Genomic DNA, 18,588 nt, shown 5'->3' on the forward strand with positions numbered 1-18,588 from the left:
TCACAGACTCTTTGAAATCCAATCAATTAAATATGTAATGCAGTTTTTGTTGAAGATTCATATGTAGTGTTTGGCTGGTTGAACCCAAACAAAGAAAAGAAGGAAATAATGGTTTAGGTTTTACATAGCAAAGGCATCACATAGCAAAGGTTTCCAGCAAGGGTCCATAATTTATAACTGATGTTTTAAATAGCATATTGAAAATACTATATAAGCATACTATATTTAAAATACCTAACTACTTTCTGTTAGGATTGCTAACCAGTCCAGCCTGAGTGAGACCATTCCAAATTAGGGGCATTTGAGAACAGCCACGAAAATAAACATGAACATATGATTTTGCCTATGTTGATGGGCTCCCTACGTAACCAAATAGCAAATATTTATTGGATGTCTCCTTTTCAAATTGCTTCCTTTGTTGTCTGATTGTTGAGACTCAAAGCACTTTCTGGAAGGAATCATTCCCTCTGTTTCTTTCTCTAACCCCCAGTGGCACCTAGAGTTACAATATGCACTTAATAAGTCCTATGAACTAGGTCCATGGATACACTGTCATTGAAGAATGTAGAAGAAATACAACAAAAGAAGACAAGAAGCATTTCCTTCCAATTCCACATATGTTTTAATTTGTTTTCTTGCTCATGTCATATTCTCATGTGTTTAATTCTGGGTTTGGCATATCACAGGTGCATAATGCATGCTGACTGCATGAGGCAGCATAGTAGAGAGGAATAAACATGCGATCAGAGTCAAGAGGCATGAGTTTGATCTTCAGTTTTTCCATTTTATTCTTGAGTGATTTTAAAAAAGCACTTTGAGACTGATTCTTATTTTCCTCATCTATAAAATAGGAAAACAACTACCTTCCTTGAACTCATAACTATTGTGCGAATCAAATGAAAAAGCATGTGAGAATGCAGTTTGTAAATGATAGTGGGTTTTAAAATGTGCTTATTATTATAAATGATAAAAATTTGCATTTTATGTCATGTAAAAGAAATTTCTTACATTTGGTGTATTGGTTTGAGATTAGATAAAACCAAGGAAAACTAAGAGAGACAAGTTACCTCAGTAAATGAGTACTAAACTGAAAAATTTGTTGGGCAAGTAGCATTTTAGTAAATGAAAGATTGTGGAAAGTTATTTTCAAAGCTAATGTTTTTCAGTACAGTTGTTTCTCACTGTGCAATAAATTTGTCTCTGATCCACTAAATACAAATCGTATATGTATATCAAATCAATCAAAGTAAATTAAAAAAATAATAGAGTCAGAAATCCTATAGTCCTCAGAAAACTTGGGGGGAAAATCTCCAATGAGCTTATTTTTAGAAATCACTTCCTAATTTATTTGGTATTACGTGGATTTGTAAAAACTAAATTTTATTAATAGGTTTGATATATTAACTTCCAAATATATTCGTGGTTTTTTTTTCTTATATAAGGACTATTTCCCCTACATCACTTGTAGTAAGAACAGGGTACACACCTAAAATATAAAATCTATACTGTAGTTAACTGACATACATTAAAAGAATTCCACTTGGAGACTTCTGCTTCTAGCTGTGAGGAAATAGCTTATAATAGAACAAACACTCCTGGTCAAGAATAATTATAAAATGTGAATAAGTAAAAAGAATTTTTAAAAAATTTTAATGTTTATTTATTTTTGAGAGAGAGAGAATGAGCAGGGGAGGGGCAGAGAGAGAGGGAGGCACAGAATCTGAAGCAGGCGCCAGGCTCTGAGCTGTCAGCACAGAGCCCAACACGGGGGTTTGAACCCACAAACCATGAGATCATGTCCTGAGCTGAAGTTGGATGCCCAACCAACTGATGCCCCAAAAAGAAAAAAGTTTGAAAACATGTAACAGCAACCACAGCAGTCAGGACTGAAGAGACTTGAAAAGCAAGAAACCACACTGAAAGGAACCTCACATTCTGTGCCACTTTTGCCACTGAGGTATTTTCTAACTCTAAGCTCTGCAGAATATGAGGATAAGAAACTAGGTAGGAATTGGTGGGTGACAGGCCAAAAGCTAAGCAGTTTTTAGCAGACACATACTGCTAGGGAGATAGAAGTTATACTTCAGAGACTATCAAGGTGGGGGGCCTAACCCAAGCTTTTATTTGAGACCCCTAAAAAACTAGGCCTTAGGAAAAAAGAAATATATCAGGGCTCACTAATACAGAAATTTGAGTCATATATTTTTTAAAAATTTTTAATGTTTATTTACTTTTGAGAGAGAGAGAGAGAGAGACAGAGTGCAAGCAGGAGAAGGGCAGAGGGGGAGACACAGAATCCAAAGCAGGCTCCAGGCTCTGAGCTGTCAGCACAGAGCCCGACACGGGGCTCAAACTCACAAACTGTGAGATCATGACCTGAGCCGAAGTTGGACACTTAACAGACTAAGCCACCCAGGGGCCCCAGGAAGTTGAGTCATCTTAATTGGTGATTGGATTAAGATGTTCTTTCCCAAATCTTATTACATGTTAAAAAAAAAAATAAAAGATCTTGAAAGGAAGATATCATTAGCCACAATCTCTACGATAATATTTAGTTAAAACATTATTCAGTGTGAAAGTAGGTGAGACTAAAAGAACGAAAATACAGAGAAGAAACAGTCAATGTAAACAGATCTCAAGTCACCAAGATATTCATATTCTCAGGCACAGATTTTACAAGTATAGTGATTAATATATTTTTAAAATAAACTATAGGGTAAAGAATTTCAAACAAAATGAGAATCTATAGAAAAAGTTAAATAATTCTAGAATTATTAATTATTATTGCCCTTCTGTATATGTATTATTATTAATACAGTAACTGAAATTAATAATTTAATAAACAGTTTAACAGCCTATTAAATGGAATCAAAGTTGTGATTAGTAAAACAGAAGATATATCAGTATAAAATAACCAGACCATAAAGAACCATGAAGAAAAAGGGGAAGAAAAGTAGAAAAAAAGAAAAAGGAGAAAAGTTACGCAGGAAAAAGATCTAAAGCATGTATATCTTGTGTCCAAGAAAAAGAAGAGGGAGTAAATGGGCAAGTAAGACATTAAGTCACAGACTCAAAAAGCTTGACAAACCCTTAGTCTGATATATACAAAGAAAAAACAGGCCTTGGAACATCATATTAAAAGTGCTGAAGACAAAACACAAAGAAACTATACTAAAAGCATCAGAGTATAAAAGACATTGCCTTCAAAGTAGTATATGTCAGTTGGACAGCTAACTCTCTAAAGAAAGCGTGAAAGTGAAAAGACACTGGAATAACATCTTTAGGATGATGAACAAAAACAACTGGCCACTTAGATTCTATACTGAGCAAAGATACCCTTTGAAAATAAATGTCAAATAAAGATATTTTCAGCCACACAAAAACTGAAAGAATCCATTGCCAGCACACTCACATAAAAAGAAACAATGGGATTTTTTTCTCAAGCTAAATAAAAATGAGGAAAGTATAGAAAGGTAGAAAGGCCTGAGGAGCACTGGACAGGGTAAATATTTAGCTATTTGTCAATTATATTAAGTTTAAAGAGCCAGAAGCTCTTTAAATGGAGATAGCGTATTCTCAGGGACTCGTTGCGTATGAAATTATGACAGCTTTAATTCATAGCAGAAAATTGTAAAGAAATCACATAAATTAAGAAGACAACGACAGACAACCCAATGCAAAACTGGGCAAAAGATTTGAATACGCCCTCCAGGAGAACAAAGAAAAGGGAAAAGAAGAGAAGAGAAATGGCCAATATATATTTAAAAGACAACCAAATAAATTCATTAGGCAATGTGTAAATGCAACTGACACAGTGGAAAGGATACTGCCATTATGTGCCCAACAGAATGGCTAAAATTAATGCTTGAAATATCAAGTACTGATGAAAATGTGAAGCATCTGGAATACTCATAAGCCTCTGGCAGGAATAGCAATTAGTACAACCATTATGGAAGATTTTTTGGAATTATCTACTAATATCTACTATATACCCAACTGTTTATATATGTTCCCCAAAAGAAATGTACAGAACTGTTTATAGCAGAACTATGTGTAACGCCATAGAGAACAACTGGAAATAACCCAAAGGTTCATCAATATGGACCCACAAGTTGTGGTGTGCTCATACACTGGAATGCTACACAGCAATGAGAATGAACTCCACTGCTAAAGGAAGCAGCAGTCTCACAAATGAAATGTTGAGTAAGAATGAACGAGACACAAGGAGTACGTACGGTAAAGTTCTTCACATAAAGTTCAAAAACAGGCACAACTAATCTATGGTGATAGAATGAAAAGGAGCAGATACCTCTGTGGCAAAATCGCTGAGAGGGGGAATAAGAGAGGTTTCTGGGGTGACGTCAGTGCTCTGTGTCTGGATCTGTGTGGTGGTTAGAGAGGATGTTCACTCTAAAAACGTAGTGATCTGGGCATTTGTGATTTTTGCACTTCTCTGTGTGTTTGTTTCACTTTGATAAATGGACTGACTTACAAAGAAAGAAGCCCAAAATTCAAAAAGTGGTGAAAAATAAACCCAAAATATAAAAACTTTGAGAAAAACAAGAGGAAATTTCCTTACAAGCCAACCCAACAGATCACTTTACACACACACACACACACACACACGCACACACACACACACACACAAAATCTACCCACAGCCTTCACAAAAAAAACCCATTTGGGTCACTTACTTTGAGCCAAACCTCCTTCTCTCTCTCCAGGCTACCTTCTGCCTGCTCACTCCTTTTGTCCGGAGGTCTGTTTCCATTGGTGACACAGGGAAACCATCCGGTGAGAGGACGATGCTCTGGTAAATCTGGATGGTATGAGGTGCACATCTGAAATGCAATTTCAACCAAAAATTAAATGTGGAAGCTGAGAGAAAAGTAAACACAGTGAAACTCTGTAGCTCAAAACCAAAGTCTTCCTCTCTTCCTGAGTGCCTAATGATCACACTAGCAACTTTTCTCTGTGTGGAAGGATGTCTCAGTGCTCTCTGTTAACCTCAAGATAGGATTTATCTGGGTAGAAAAAACACATATGATAACTCTCAGCCCACCGTCAACCCAGATATCTTGCCCCAAGAACAGTCCTGGAACATTTTAGGCAACTTCTCCTAGAATTAGCCATAGAAGTCTGTCCAGGATGAGGGTTCTATCCTTACCGGGCAGGATCCACCAGTCCCAGGAGTGAGGGTACTGAGTCAGGGAACCACTGAGCATTCCGCTGGGTAAAGGAGTCAGGGAACAGAAAGACCAGGAAATTTCTTTCACTTTACTTACAGCAGACAAGCTAGACTAAAAGCCATTTCAGAGAGCTGTTACTAACTCAGAATCTCCCAACTTTCCTAGCTTCCTATCACTGGACACCAAGAACTCTTGAGAAAGACGCAAGATTTCACTGAAGAAGTGTGGCAGACACAGCTAGCTGCCTCCCCATATCAATTTCCCCTTACTTATTAAGAAACTCCGATTCTTAATAAGTAAAGTGGCAGTAAATCTTACAAGTGCTCATCTCCTCAGAGACCTTTACAACGAAGGGTGATGAAGTGACCTGGATGTGACCAATGAGAGGTTGGTGGAAGTCTATAGTGTTAAACTTCCAGAAAAGCAGCCATGACCTTTTTCCCAATAAAAAGGGAAAGAATCGGTTAGCATATACCTATTTCCTGTGAACTTCCCCCATCTTCTTGCCTGAAATGCTGACTTCATGAATGGCGGAGTCATCTTATGAATAGGAGGAAGAAAGATGCAAGCCAAGGATGGAAAGAGCTAGAATCTAGAAGATTCCTAGGTCCTTGAGGAGTTTCTTGAACCAGAACAACAACCCCTGGCTGGTTTCTCAATTTTCCAGGGGGGTGTCTTCTGAGGTATAAAATGCAATGATTGCATCCTGGCCTAAGAGAGCTAAATCTCACTACCATTGAAATGATGGTATTGCTTATTGTTATGATGAATGGAAGAGTTTCGTTGGCAATGGATGCATTTGGAATAGTACCCAAAATCCAAAGCCCTAATCTTCTTTTCAGTATTCAACTCTAATTCATAGAAGTCAGTCCTTGAAGTCCTTGGCAGATCTCCTATTTATTTAGGTGGATATTCATGGAAAATTGTATACCAAAGGATTTGTTTTCAGTACTAGCTCTAGAATTCCTTCAGTAATAATTCTTTAAGTTATACTTTGATCTTTAATATATTTTAAATTTCATTTGATCCTTAAAATAAGCCATTGAGCTAAATGCAAAAGTTATTACTATTACCCATTTTACATATGAGAAAATTGGGGCCCAGAGAGGTTAAGTGACCTGTCAAAACTTATTTAAGAATAATGGTAGTAATATCAGTGAATTCAATATTGTAATCCAGGCATTCTGACTCTTTACTACTTTTTCTTCTTGTAAAATAAGTTCTCCCATGTAGAAAGCCCAAGTGTAATTTCTGATATTTGTACATCTGAGGTTAATTTTGCAAAGCTTCTGTATACCTTGGAGTCAGCAATTGAATGGCCAAAGGTTCCTAGATGAAAACTAGTGAGGGTAAGTGGGGGAAGGCAGGTGTGGTGGCGGGATGGGGGAGGCGAGATTTAATTGCTAGTCTAGAAGTTCTTCATTTAATGTTACCTTATTTGGAGTTCAGTAGGGACTACATTTGATGTTAAGGACAGGAAAGAAACGTAAGCCCTCCTAAGCATCTGAGAGGCCCTTTACAACTGCTCAGCCTTCACTCAATTCTTCGGGCTTGATTTACCATGGAATGAGGTTCTCCAGTGACCAAGGAAGCAGGACATTTCTTGTCTTCATGGGAGGAATACGCTTGGGTGGCCCACTGATCCAGGTATCCTTTGGGAGTGTAGAGGCCACAGTCTATGATGCTGGTTTCCTTCTCAAAAGGCTCACATATCCCGTCTCCCTCATATATGTAACATAGGCTTGGCTCTCCTGCCAAGAAATATTGTATAATGTTTCAAAAAGTGTTGTTAGGGATGTCATGGAGAAATCACTACATTTTTTCTTGAGTCCACAAAAGAAAATCCTGTTGTTGCCAGGTAGTCTAACACCCACCCCAAACATATAGACAGATGAATGCATGTGCATGCATGTGCGCATGCACAAGCACACACACACACGCACACACACACACACACACACCCCTCCCTAAAGAAGAAGGACTTTTTCTCATGGGGAGAGGAGTAGAATCCATCTCCATAATAAAAGGTATAGGAAGCAGTGGGATTTGTGAATAAAGTCTAAGGAGAGAAAAGTAACCATAGGCTGGAGGTAGAAATTTTAAGGCATTAAGCAAGATCATGAGGGAAGGAGGGGACGTAAGAGCAGAAGGTAAAAGAAGAAAGAGAAGTTAAAGAAATGGTATGATACGCTATGTACCTGGATCCCCTTCATGGTTTTTGAAATACTAAAGTATTTTGGGGATTTGTTTTCAATGACTCTTTGTGGCTGAATCGGGTTTCTTCAACTAACTGTGTCACTGCTCTGAAATGGACAGTATGGGCACTGGGTGTTCAAGGCTTACATTCCTCTTCTTTCTTTTAGTCTTACAACAACCATGTGGGGAGGGTGCATTTTTTATTTGTGTCATAAACAGGAAACATTCTGCCACAGGTCCCTTGATATGTAAGTAGTAGAGCTTGGATTGGAGCCAGGCTCACAGAAGGCAGGTGCAGGGGGTCTCTATCAAGCTGAGGCAGAAGAACTGCCTTCAAGAGCAAACAAGTGAGGAGCGAATCTGTAAGAAAATCCAATGGAGTGTTAGGAGGCGAGCTTGTATTCCCTAGACAAGTTTCATACTTGCTCGTTGGATCTCCCCCTAAGTGAACAGTACCAAGTACAGACATGTAAACTAGCTTTCTTCAAGTGTGGAAAGCCACTTACTGAGTTCTAGTCCATTTTCTCCCAAACTGCAGGACAATTAACATTAGTAGCATGATTCTAATCTTCTATTTCTACTTAAGATAATAGGACAAGATGATAGGATCAAGATTTGGAAACATAGCAACATGTAGATACACATTCAGTAACATCATTACTGAAGTTTACTGTTACATACCATTCTTATTTTTTTTAATTCTTCACAGCAAGACCACAGGGATGTTGAAGTAATTTTTCAGTGGCCCATCAACATGTAGCTGCTAATTATTTTCTGTCACAATTTCTTCCTGTCTAAGACCCTTCTGTGGTAAATCTGTCTCTACTTGCCAGGAATAAGCCAATGTTTGTAGGGCATGGTTCTAAGCCTATTTGGGGATTTGAACTCCTGGATTCCATCAAACTCATGGCCTTTCCAAATCATCCCCCAAACCCAAAGCCAATATATGTGCATTTGGAATGACTTTCCCATGATGATTTCTCTGTGTCGTATATATGCATATATATGTATTTATACATCATGTATTTATGTACATAAATATGTGTATTTAATATGTATGTTTGCATTTATCTTTATATGTGTGTACATAAATATACTTTATAATATAGTTTATAATGTGTATATATACATGTCTTCTTTATTTATAAACAGTGAATATTTTTTCTTGCTTCTATTTTTTTTTTTTACCATGGACTTAAAATGTTTGCCTCTGTTTTTTTCAAGTCCATCGAAAAATAACAACCTATTTTTTAAAAACTATATTTTACAATGGTCCCTTCATACCTAATCTTTTGAGAAATAATGGAATATAACTCGATGCTGAGTCATACTATGCACGTATCATACAGTGAAACAGAAGTCTAACCGTGGGATAGATAATCTTAGCTCTACCCTGTAAAGTTAAATTAATTTAGACCTAGTCTGGCTGGATTTGGAGGCTAAGGAAACAGGAGCCACGTTTTATGGAATCAAATGTGTTAGAAACAAAGCAAGGTGTACTGTTAAGTTAAAGGAGGCTTGAGATATACTGGAGGAGACACGACATTAAGAGAATATATGCGTGCTTGAATGTGTGTGTGTGCATTCAATGAGCCCATTATGTTACCACACACACACACACACACACACACACACACACACTGCAAACAGAGGTAGCATTAACAAATACTTGTATACAGAAGAGAGGAGGTAATCGGTTCGGTGTATTCTGTACAGCCAGACCACATCTGGAGTATTGAGTTCCTTTCTGGGCATTGACCACATGAAACATGCCAGGTTGGGGTAAATAGGAAAGGGTCTGGAAACCTAATCACATGAGGGGATGTTTGGATTGGAAAGGAGAATAATGGGGAGGCATTTCAAATATCTGAATGGTAGTCAAATAAAACAGGGAAAAAATTATCCTCTGTAGTTTCATAGCAAGGAAAAAGCACTTGATTAAGCATTAGCAAAGCTGGGCTCCAGTGCTGGCTCTTCCGAGCCTCACAGTTCGCCTGTGGATTAGTCACTATCATGCACTGAGGCTTAGTTTCCGAATGGAAAGGCGGAGAAGAATTTTACAACAGATAAAGCCATTCTTAAGTAGAAAGGTGCATTTCAAGATGTGTGCTTCACTGCTAGACATATATAAGCAGAAGCTAGAGGCCTCTTAAGAACTGGCAGAAGAGATTTCTATACGGGAAGGAAGCTGGACTCCAAATCACAGTTAGACTGTACACACGAAGGGAGCAGGTCTCAGACTCGTGGTACATGGCAGGCACTGCCAATGTTTTGTTAGATGGATGGATGGAAGACTCCTAAGAGTCTATAATTTTATGAATCTACTCTAGATAGCAGGAGCATTTATGTGTCCTGTACAGTATTTAACATTTTAAGTTCACATTATTATAATCATATCCTACTTTACCTTGAGATTTAGAGGTGTTAAAGTATTTTTCAAAGTTCTGCTCTTTAAAAAACTTTAGTGAATGGAAACTAAACATTCCACAGAAACACTGCAGTATATACAGATGGGAATTAAAAAAAAAAAACATTCCACAGAAACACTGCAGTGTATACAGATGGGAATTAAAAAAAAATCTACATGTAAGAAGTCCATTGATGACATCTTTAACCAGAAGTGGGAGAAGTGTTCTAGATGGTCTTCCTGCATGGCAAGAATCTAGAGTCAAAGCCACTTCGTGATAACTTATTACTAATGATTCGCCAGGATTAAGCAGTGTTAAGACCCCCTGTTATCAGTCATTATCTTACCTATTAAACACAGCCACCAAGAGATACCTTGTACTCCCTTTAACTTAGAATGTTTCCTAAACTGATTTTTGTATAAAAGCTCTGTGATTGTGCTGCTTGGCTGATGTTTTGATGGTAAACGTGAGGACCCAAGAGCAATTCTTGGTAACATTAATCAAGGAGGCAGTGAACTCCGGTGGCCTATATTTAGATTCTAGAGCCTCACTTCCATTGTTCAAATCCTGTATAAGAGAAAGCAAGTTATTTAAGCTCTCTGTGCCTCAGATTAGTTTCCTCATAGTTCATGCCCGGATTAAATGAGATACTATATGTGGGATGCCTGGGTGGCGAAGTTAGTTAAGCGTGTGACTTCAGCTCAGGTCATGATCTCACGGTTTGTGGGTTTGAGCCCTGCGGCAGGCTCTGTGCTGACAGCTCAGAGCCTAGAGCCCGCTCTGGATTCTGTTTCCTCCTCTCTCTGCCCCTCCCCTGCTCATGCTCTGTCTCTTTCAGAAATAAACATTTTTAAAAATTTTAATGAGATACTATAGGTGAAACAGTTAGTGCCTGCCTGGCACACAAGAGACACATCAAATATCATTGTTGTTATCAGTCAGCTGTATGTCATAGGATATCAAAAGCTCATGGAAGTAAGACATGGAGATGCCTGCAGAGACAGGACATGAGCCTAGGTGGCGCTGTCCCACGCACCTGCGCAGTGGAAGCCTTCCTCCAGCTGGCACGCCCTTGAGCAGCCATCTCCGCTCAGAAGGTCCCCATCATCACATTCTTCTCCCAGGCTCCTGGAAAGTCAAAACATACATTCTTATATCCACACAGGCATACAATCATTTTCTTGCTTATTACTCTCATTTTAAATTGTTAAAATCCCTCATTACACATTAAAAGTGCAAGCTGGAGAAAAGCAGGAGCTAAGAGAATGCTCTTACAGAAGAAAGCAGCCCAGGACTCAGAAACATCGAGGAGACTCACGAGGGTCCTTCCGGGGTTTCTGGTAGATGGCAGGAAGCTAGAAAAGGCCTGCCAGCCCTATGATGAGTGAAATCCCAAAAACAGCTGGTTTGGTGAGGAGGAAACCTTCCCGTCTATTTGTGGTTCTGTTTATTATTCTTTTCTACCTGATATTTCTTTATGTTTTCATTGTTTTATTCTATCTAGGCGCAGTTGCTGTTAAAGTTAGGATTTTGTAACCTTGAAATATCCTATTGTATATACCAAGAGACTCAGAAGCCTGATTGCTGCCTGGTCTCTCTGTCCAGGACAAAGCCAAGGCTCCCTCAGGTGCTTACTCCCTACTACCACCTGGTGGCAGCCATCATGTATTGCAGGGGAGAAATAAATACTGGGAGAAGAAAAATGGCATTGTTTTGTTTTGAACCTGAAAAGCTGACACCGCTGGTGACTCACGTGGATTGGGGTGGGAAAGTTAGTTTAGACTGAGGGCTGCAGGCAGCATGTTGGAAACAAAACAGATAACACAGATGTGGCCACTGTAAAATGGATGGAAGGTTACCATTTTTTCCTTCTTGACTTTGCACCATGTCCAAAAGGGACACGTATTATAACTCAAGGAGACAAAGAGTTGGGCATGCTCACATGTTTTCAGATGAGGAACCCAACTAACAGCTCTAACCATTGTTTAAAGTGTACCTCCTCACAGGGATGGAGTAAAGATTAGCTAATTAGATATGAGAATGCTTTCATATGAATAAAAGCCATTCTATGAATGCAATTATATAATAATATGTTAAACGGTAGGATGTCAATGGAGACAAGATAACAGATATGAAAAATAACATGACTGAAGAAATTAAGGAAACTTCAATTTCCTTCTTATTTGGAACATAATTCTTCACAGCGTGTTGTGTATCATCTCATGCACTGCTGGCCAATAGAGACATGTGAACCATATATATCATTTTTCATTTTCTAATAGTCACATTAAAAAAAGAAGTAGGTGAAATGAGTTTTAATGATACATTTCATCAAACTCGATATATCCAAAATACTGTCATTTCAGTATGTAATCGCTATAAAAATTATCAATAAAGCATGTTACATTCTTTAATGTATCCTACATCTTTGAAATCTGATGTGCATTTTTCACTTTACAACACATCTGGGCCCAAACACTTGATCTGTATTTAGATTTCATAAACTCTATTGTTGGAAAGGTAGATTCACCAAGTTGTTCCAAGTATATTTAAAGGTTTTCTGAGAACTGAATCAACTTTTCAAATTAAATTTAAACTACTTAAAATTAAATAAAATTCCGTGTCTTGGCTGCACTTGCCACATTTCAAAGCCTCCACAGCACACGTGGCACGGACGTCCCATACTGGACAGACTGAGATGATCGCTTCCAAATGAATGTGGCTCACAAGTTCAGGGCCCCCATGCTGTTTGCTTTGGTGGTCTTACTGCGGTGTTATCCAGTGTGACAAAAATATATTATAACTAGCATCTCAGGATGACTTCTTGGGGAACTGTGATCCCCTTAGATTGAATGTACACATTCCTCAAGTTTTAAACGGTGGGTTAAACAATATACATGGCTCCTTCTTGCTGGGCGTGGAGTGAAGGCCCTGCCTCTCTCTGGCTGAGACAAAGATGTAATTCACAGATATCGTCCCACTGGATGGCAGAACTATTTGTGACTCTTTACAGAAAGGGAATATATAAGGTAAAGGAATTTTGGATGAGGAAACTTGTGAGGCCCAGGAGCCAAGCAGATAGTGCTTCAGGAGAAGCTGTTTCAAGGCACAAGAGAGAATGTGCATGAACAAGTTGGGAAGATGGCTCTTCAGCCCTTCCTGTCCCCAGACTCCCAGGCAGATGTGGCATCCTGGGGCCTCAAGGTGGCCACCATGAGAGAAGTGTGGTGGGAGACACAGAGGGCAGTGTTTTGTTCAAGGAAGGTTCTGCCTGGGTAGTGATGGTAACCAAGCCCCTCGAACACCTTAACTGGTGGGCAAGAGACTTCAAAAGAGGCAGCTGGAGGAAGGGAGATGCAAAGCTGAGACTGCGTTAGGCAGAGGTAGCAGCCAACTAGCAAGGTTTGGGTATCGGCAAAGTGTGCCTTAGACCAATGGATAAAGATTTTAGAAGATGGAGAAAATGAGTGGTGTTCAGTGATTGTTAACCAATGCAATGGGGTCCCAAGAAAGGCTACAGAACAATTAGGGCTTCAGGATACTATGTACTTTCACCCAGTCTGGGAAATTCAAAATAGGCTATCTTATTGGCATGCAGAATCTAAGACACATCACAGTGCCTGGCCAGTGGCCTCTTATTGCCACAGTTCCATATAATGAACATATTAGGTTAGAGGAGCATTCAGGACAGGTTAATACAGGGTGACTGGTGGAACATGGGAGTTTCAGTGCTAGATTTGGGAAAGTCCCAGACAACCCAGAGTGAATTAGTCTCTTAGGCTGATGTCACAAAAGGGAAACAGAAAAAGGAACACAGTGTGTTAAGAAGGCAAAGTAGTGATTTTGTCTTTACCTTGGTGGTTTTACAGAATGGTTGTAAATTACACCACAGTCATGTCTTCCAGGGGTCAAATGAGCAAGTGAAGCTCAGAACACTATACGGACTTCCAGGTCACACAGCTAGTCAGAGGTACAGGACAGGCCACTGATTCAAAAGATAACCCTCACATCGTATCTGACACATAACCTTCTTCCCTATAAATTCCTTCTCTCTGTCACTGCCCAGCACTTGTCCTATGAAACCTTAAGAGCTGCCCCACCCCCCGCCCTGAATCAGCTCTAGTACCTCAGCACTCTGCAGTGAGCTCTAAATAAAAGTGAGCCTCTCCTCATCTGAGATGCGAGTGCTCTCTCAAGATCATCACCAGGTCCTAGATTTTTGAGGCTAGGCTCACACAGTGCTTGAGATTTCCAAAACAAGGCAAACTAAAACTCAAGATGAACCCTCCTGTTCAGGGCAGGGCAGGACGTCCTTGCTCACACATTCCCATACACGTGCTACTCACCCTGCCACCTTCCCGTCTCCACAGTAAGGAGCTCCATGGATGTGGCTCAGAGGAGGCGAGGCTTCTCCCAGTTCCGTTCCAGCTCCAGCTTGAACTTGGTACCGATACAGCTGGCCAGGTGTGACCTCCCTGTGGAAACCAATGAGCCATGACTACTACATCCAGAAAGTGAGACACTGCCCTGGGTCCTTTGCAGATGGCTTGCAGGGGTTTAAAAGAAATATTAGGGGGAACATTAATGTTAAACATATGGGATGTTACGTGAAGCAAAGATCGGGGCAAAGGTCGGGGCACACCAGAAGGCTTGGAAACATACTGGCTTCTGTATTCCCAGTACGTTCCACATAGTGTACATGAAATAAACGGTTGCTGGAGTCAGCCGCTGAATTAACCAACAGTCTTGTACAATCCAGGAGGATGGCATTTCGAGTATACCTTTATCGTGTTAAGAAAAACAACCTGAAGCAACTATTGGAAAACCAGCCATCTGCATCCTTGAAGTAATCAAAGAAACTGAGAAGAAAAGCTTTAGTGTTTGGACTCAGCAGGGTCCTTCCTGGGTCTGCGGAGCACCGAGCACCGTTTTCTTGTGTTTTGAGAGAATTTTTGTCTTAAAGAGACCGTGTCCTCAGAGGGAAGGACACACTCTTTCCCAGAAGGAGGTGACGACACCTTCCACCATCATTCTGGGGATGCCAGGAATCCCACAACTATGAATATGTTACATGACTACCTACCTCTAGACCTGCCCAAATATGTACACATCAGGAATGGAATTTAATTGGTTGACATCAGAGATGGAAGGAGTTTATCAGACTCTCTCTAGAACCCAAGTGCACTGATCAGGCACAGGCATGAGAGATTGAACATTCAAGTGAGGGTAAAGGACTCAAGAGAGGGCTGCTGTTTCCAAAAACAAATTCTGCCCTTCTCTTAATTTTGTACAGTGCCTGCCCTAACTGGAAAACTCCCACCAAAGTCAAGCTAGAATGGGAGAAACTTAGGGGGACAGAATCACAAAGGGTTATGGGGACTGCCATGAATGGCCGCCACAAATCTCCTGCCAACACCCTCCTTCTTTAACAGATTCTTCGCCTCAGCCACTCTCTCACCTGATGCTGTGACCGGCCAACAGGAAATACTGTGGGGTCTCAAAAACATCTTTAAAAACTTCCCTAGTGGCTTTTAATTATTTGAATAGAAAAGACTCCTAAATATTAAAGACTTTCCAATCTCCACATCAGCTTTCTTTTAGGGAAACAATCTTCTCACAAGAGTGCCAGATATTTCAAAAGCAAAAGCAATTTTTTATTCTAATCAATTCTGATGGTTTCCCTCTTCAGGGTGGTTTCTGTCGGACTTCGCATCCAGCCACGCATAAAGGTCTCACACTGCCCCGCAGCTGGGAAATGGTCAGACAGTAGTCTCAAAATGTGTTTACACTGCTTGTGGAGAAACCCAGCAGCAGGTAGCCCAAACCTTTGATGACCTGAGTTTATAAAAGGCAGTGTGTCACAAAGGCAAGGGAACCAAAACAAGCCTCAGTCATAAAACCGGATCTTAATCCTGAGTCTGTCGCAGCTGGGCCCGTTCAGCCAGATTAAAGTGAAGCCTTAGTTTTCGCATCCATAAAATGGGATATGACTGACTTAAAGGTTGTGTGTGTATATGTGTGTGTGCGCGTGAGCACGTGTGTGGATACTATGTTAGATGCCAAAGGTCATTTTAACTGCCTTCTTAGAGAAGCTTGGAAACTGATTTTTCCTTTTACATGTGTTCCCTGAGCTCCCTTCTCATTTTCATGAGCTTTGTGCCTATTTCATGTCTTCCAGTTCTACCTCAGAGAGCAAGTATGAGAAGGAAACTGGAGTAAAGCTCAAGGTGAACATCGTTGTCTACTTTCGTGTAGCTGTGGCAGGCTGCAAAATGGCCTCAGTTCCCTCCGTCCCATGCTCACGCCCCTCTGCAATGTGACGTTCCTATTCCTTCCATCAATACAGGGAGTTCATTTTGCCACCCCTTTGGATCTGGCATTGGCCATGTGACTTGTGGTGGCTGGCGGAATGTTAGCATGAGTAACGTACCAGCGTGTGGAGCTTGCCCCACCCCCGCTGCCGGTGCCCTCCCCCCACCGTGAGAACAAGCCCACACACAGCCTGCCAGGAATGAGAGGTCCTGTGCAAAGAAGAACCATCCTCCTAGACATGCCAGCTGTCTCCGCGGAGCCAACAGGTACAGAAGCTCACCCTATACTGTCCCCGCTGGCCAGGCCAGGTGAGAGCACCCAGCCAACCTGAAGAATCATGAAAAACAGCGTTTGTGGGGCGCCTAGGTGGCTCAGTTGGTTAAGCATCTGACTCTTGATTTCAGCTCAGGTCATGATCTCACGGTTAGCGGGATCCAGCCCTGCATCGGGCCTTGGACTGACAGTGTGGAGCCTGCTTGGGATCCCCTCTCCCTCTCTCTCTTCCCCTCCCCCACTCGTGCACGTGCGCCATCAATCAAAATAAATAAAACTTAAAAAAAAAAAAGAAAAATAGTGCTTGTTAGTTTAGCCCACTTCATTTTGCAATGATTTCCAATGCAGCAAACACAAACTCATCTAGCACCTCTGATACTACTTTTGTTTTACCCCAAGTTCAGCCCTCAGAGCAGTCTCTGAGGAAACGTATGAGGTGGCGATAATTTGCCTTTGGAGACACTAATATACCACCTTACACCTTGAACTCTGTTGCGCCAATGACCTTACCTTATTTAGTCTGTGCTTCCAGCACTGAGCTCACAGTGCCAGGAACACAGCAGAACTCATTAAGTGTAGAAGGAACCGAAGAAAGAGAGAGAGGGGAGTTGGAAGAGAAAGAGAGAGAGGGAAAGGGAGGAGAAAAAGAGGGAACCATGAAACACACATCAGGAATGGGTCTTGAAACGAAGGAGCTTCTGCAGGACCCTTGGCTTCCTGGCTTAGCTACAGAAGAGTTAACTACAGTCTTCACATGTTAGAGGAGCCGCAGCAGACTGTCCAAAAGTTACAGTGAGGGATCAGAAATTAAACTGCGTCACTAGATAGAAGTCGACTCCGATCAACTTATTTGTGGCAAATACTTGCAGTCGGGCAGAAGCACCTCAGAAAAGAACCGCTTTTTTTTCCCTGTGATCCTAACGATGACAATATTAGTCAGAATACTTGCTCACCCCTTGCTGGGAAATGCTTTTCTTCAGCTCAGATACTCCACTTTAGGACAAAACACCCTCTGAGATTGTGAACATTTCCCCAGCTAAGGGCATGTTGGAATGGGGAAAAGTGGGAAAGGGGGAAGCGAGACCCACTCCCAAAGCCCCAGGAAGCCCCATGGTTTAGAAAGCCCTGCTGCTCAACTCACACGTCCGTGAACTTCCTGTGAGGATTTGTCACCACCATGGGCAAGCCATTGGCAAATGGGGGCTCACGAAGAACCTGGTACCTCACAGGCCTGCAGCCAGAGCACAGGGGACTATGGGGCTGGGAAGTTAGCAGAGCTGCGTCAATCTCCATCCGTTCATCAAAAGTGTAGACCTTCACCCCTGAGACCTTCCCATCCACATGCAGTTTGATAGTGAGTGGGGTGTCACAGAAAGCGTCTAAGGGGCCCAGATGCACAGACTCCTGGTGTTCCAGCAAGATCTCCGTGTCAAAGAGTGCCTGGGAGGAGTCCATGGAGAGGTAGGTGACCCACAGGGTCAGGGTGTCAGCTTGGACCGCGTGCTGGAAGAGCAGCTCCAGGCTACAGCCTTCCGAAGGGCAGGGGACCGTCATGTTCATATGATACAGGTGGAGCTCGGGACTCCAGGCCTGCAAGCTCGGCTCACAGGGCTGGTCCACGTCTGGAGGCCCTGAGGGAGGTGAACAGAAAGACAGATGCATCAGGAATGGCCATGAAGTCTAAAAATGAGTGGCTCATATGAGCAACAAGAAAGACGAAAGAAGAGAGCATTGGGCCAATCCCTACAGAAATTGGTCAAGGTAGGGGGTTACTACTGAGGACAGGGGTGCCTGGGTGGCTGAGTTGGTTAAGAGATTGACTTCGGCTCAGGTCATGATCTCACAGTTCATGGGTTCGAGCCCCGCATCGGGCTCTGTGCTGACAGCTCAGAGCCTGGAGCCTGCTTCAGATTCTGTCTCCCTCTCTCTCTGACCCTCCCCTGCTCACTCTGTCTCTCTCTCTCTCTTTCAGAAATAAAGAAAACAATAAAAAAAATTAAGTCCTGCTGAGGACAAAAGTGTAACAATTTAAAAGGATTGTGTCTTGCTCCATATCCCCTCTCCATGGGCCTCTAACAAGAGCAGTCCAGCAAGGCATCTGGAATGGAGCGGCCCAGATCCTAGGTGGAAACATGAAGCTAATGCCAAGAAGGTAAGTCATGTCCTTAAAGGGTCCTTGATCAGAGGAGAATTATTTGTACTTAGTTTAT

At 41.4% G+C, this 18,588-nt stretch overlaps 1 protein-coding gene across 2 annotated transcripts in view; it reads right to left on the reverse strand.

Annotated features, from left to right (window-relative positions):
- The window catches only part of PAPPA2 (pappalysin 2), a 268,752-nt gene that overhangs the window by 119,572 nt on the left and 130,592 nt on the right, over positions 1-18,588 (reverse strand). The window contains exons 7-11 of one of the 2 annotated variants that reach the window (XM_077763319.1): positions 17,520-18,009; positions 14,140-14,268; positions 10,830-10,921; positions 6,750-6,940; positions 4,695-4,841 (exon numbers count right to left, since the gene is read on the reverse strand). In XM_077763319.1, coding sequence (XP_077619445.1) covers positions 4,695-4,841; positions 6,750-6,940; positions 10,830-10,921; positions 14,140-14,268; positions 17,520-18,009 — 1,049 coding nt within the window. The remainder of the gene's footprint in view (positions 1-4,694; positions 4,842-6,749; positions 6,941-10,829; positions 10,922-14,139; positions 14,269-17,519; positions 18,010-18,588) is intronic. The other variant, XM_077763320.1, reaches the window with a different exon arrangement.

Source organism: Crocuta crocuta, unplaced genomic scaffold (assembly GCF_008692635.1).
Source record: "Crocuta crocuta isolate KB4526 unplaced genomic scaffold, BGI_CrCroc_1.0 scaffold3, whole genome shotgun sequence".
Classification (NCBI taxonomy): domain Eukaryota; kingdom Metazoa; phylum Chordata; class Mammalia; order Carnivora; family Hyaenidae; genus Crocuta; species Crocuta crocuta.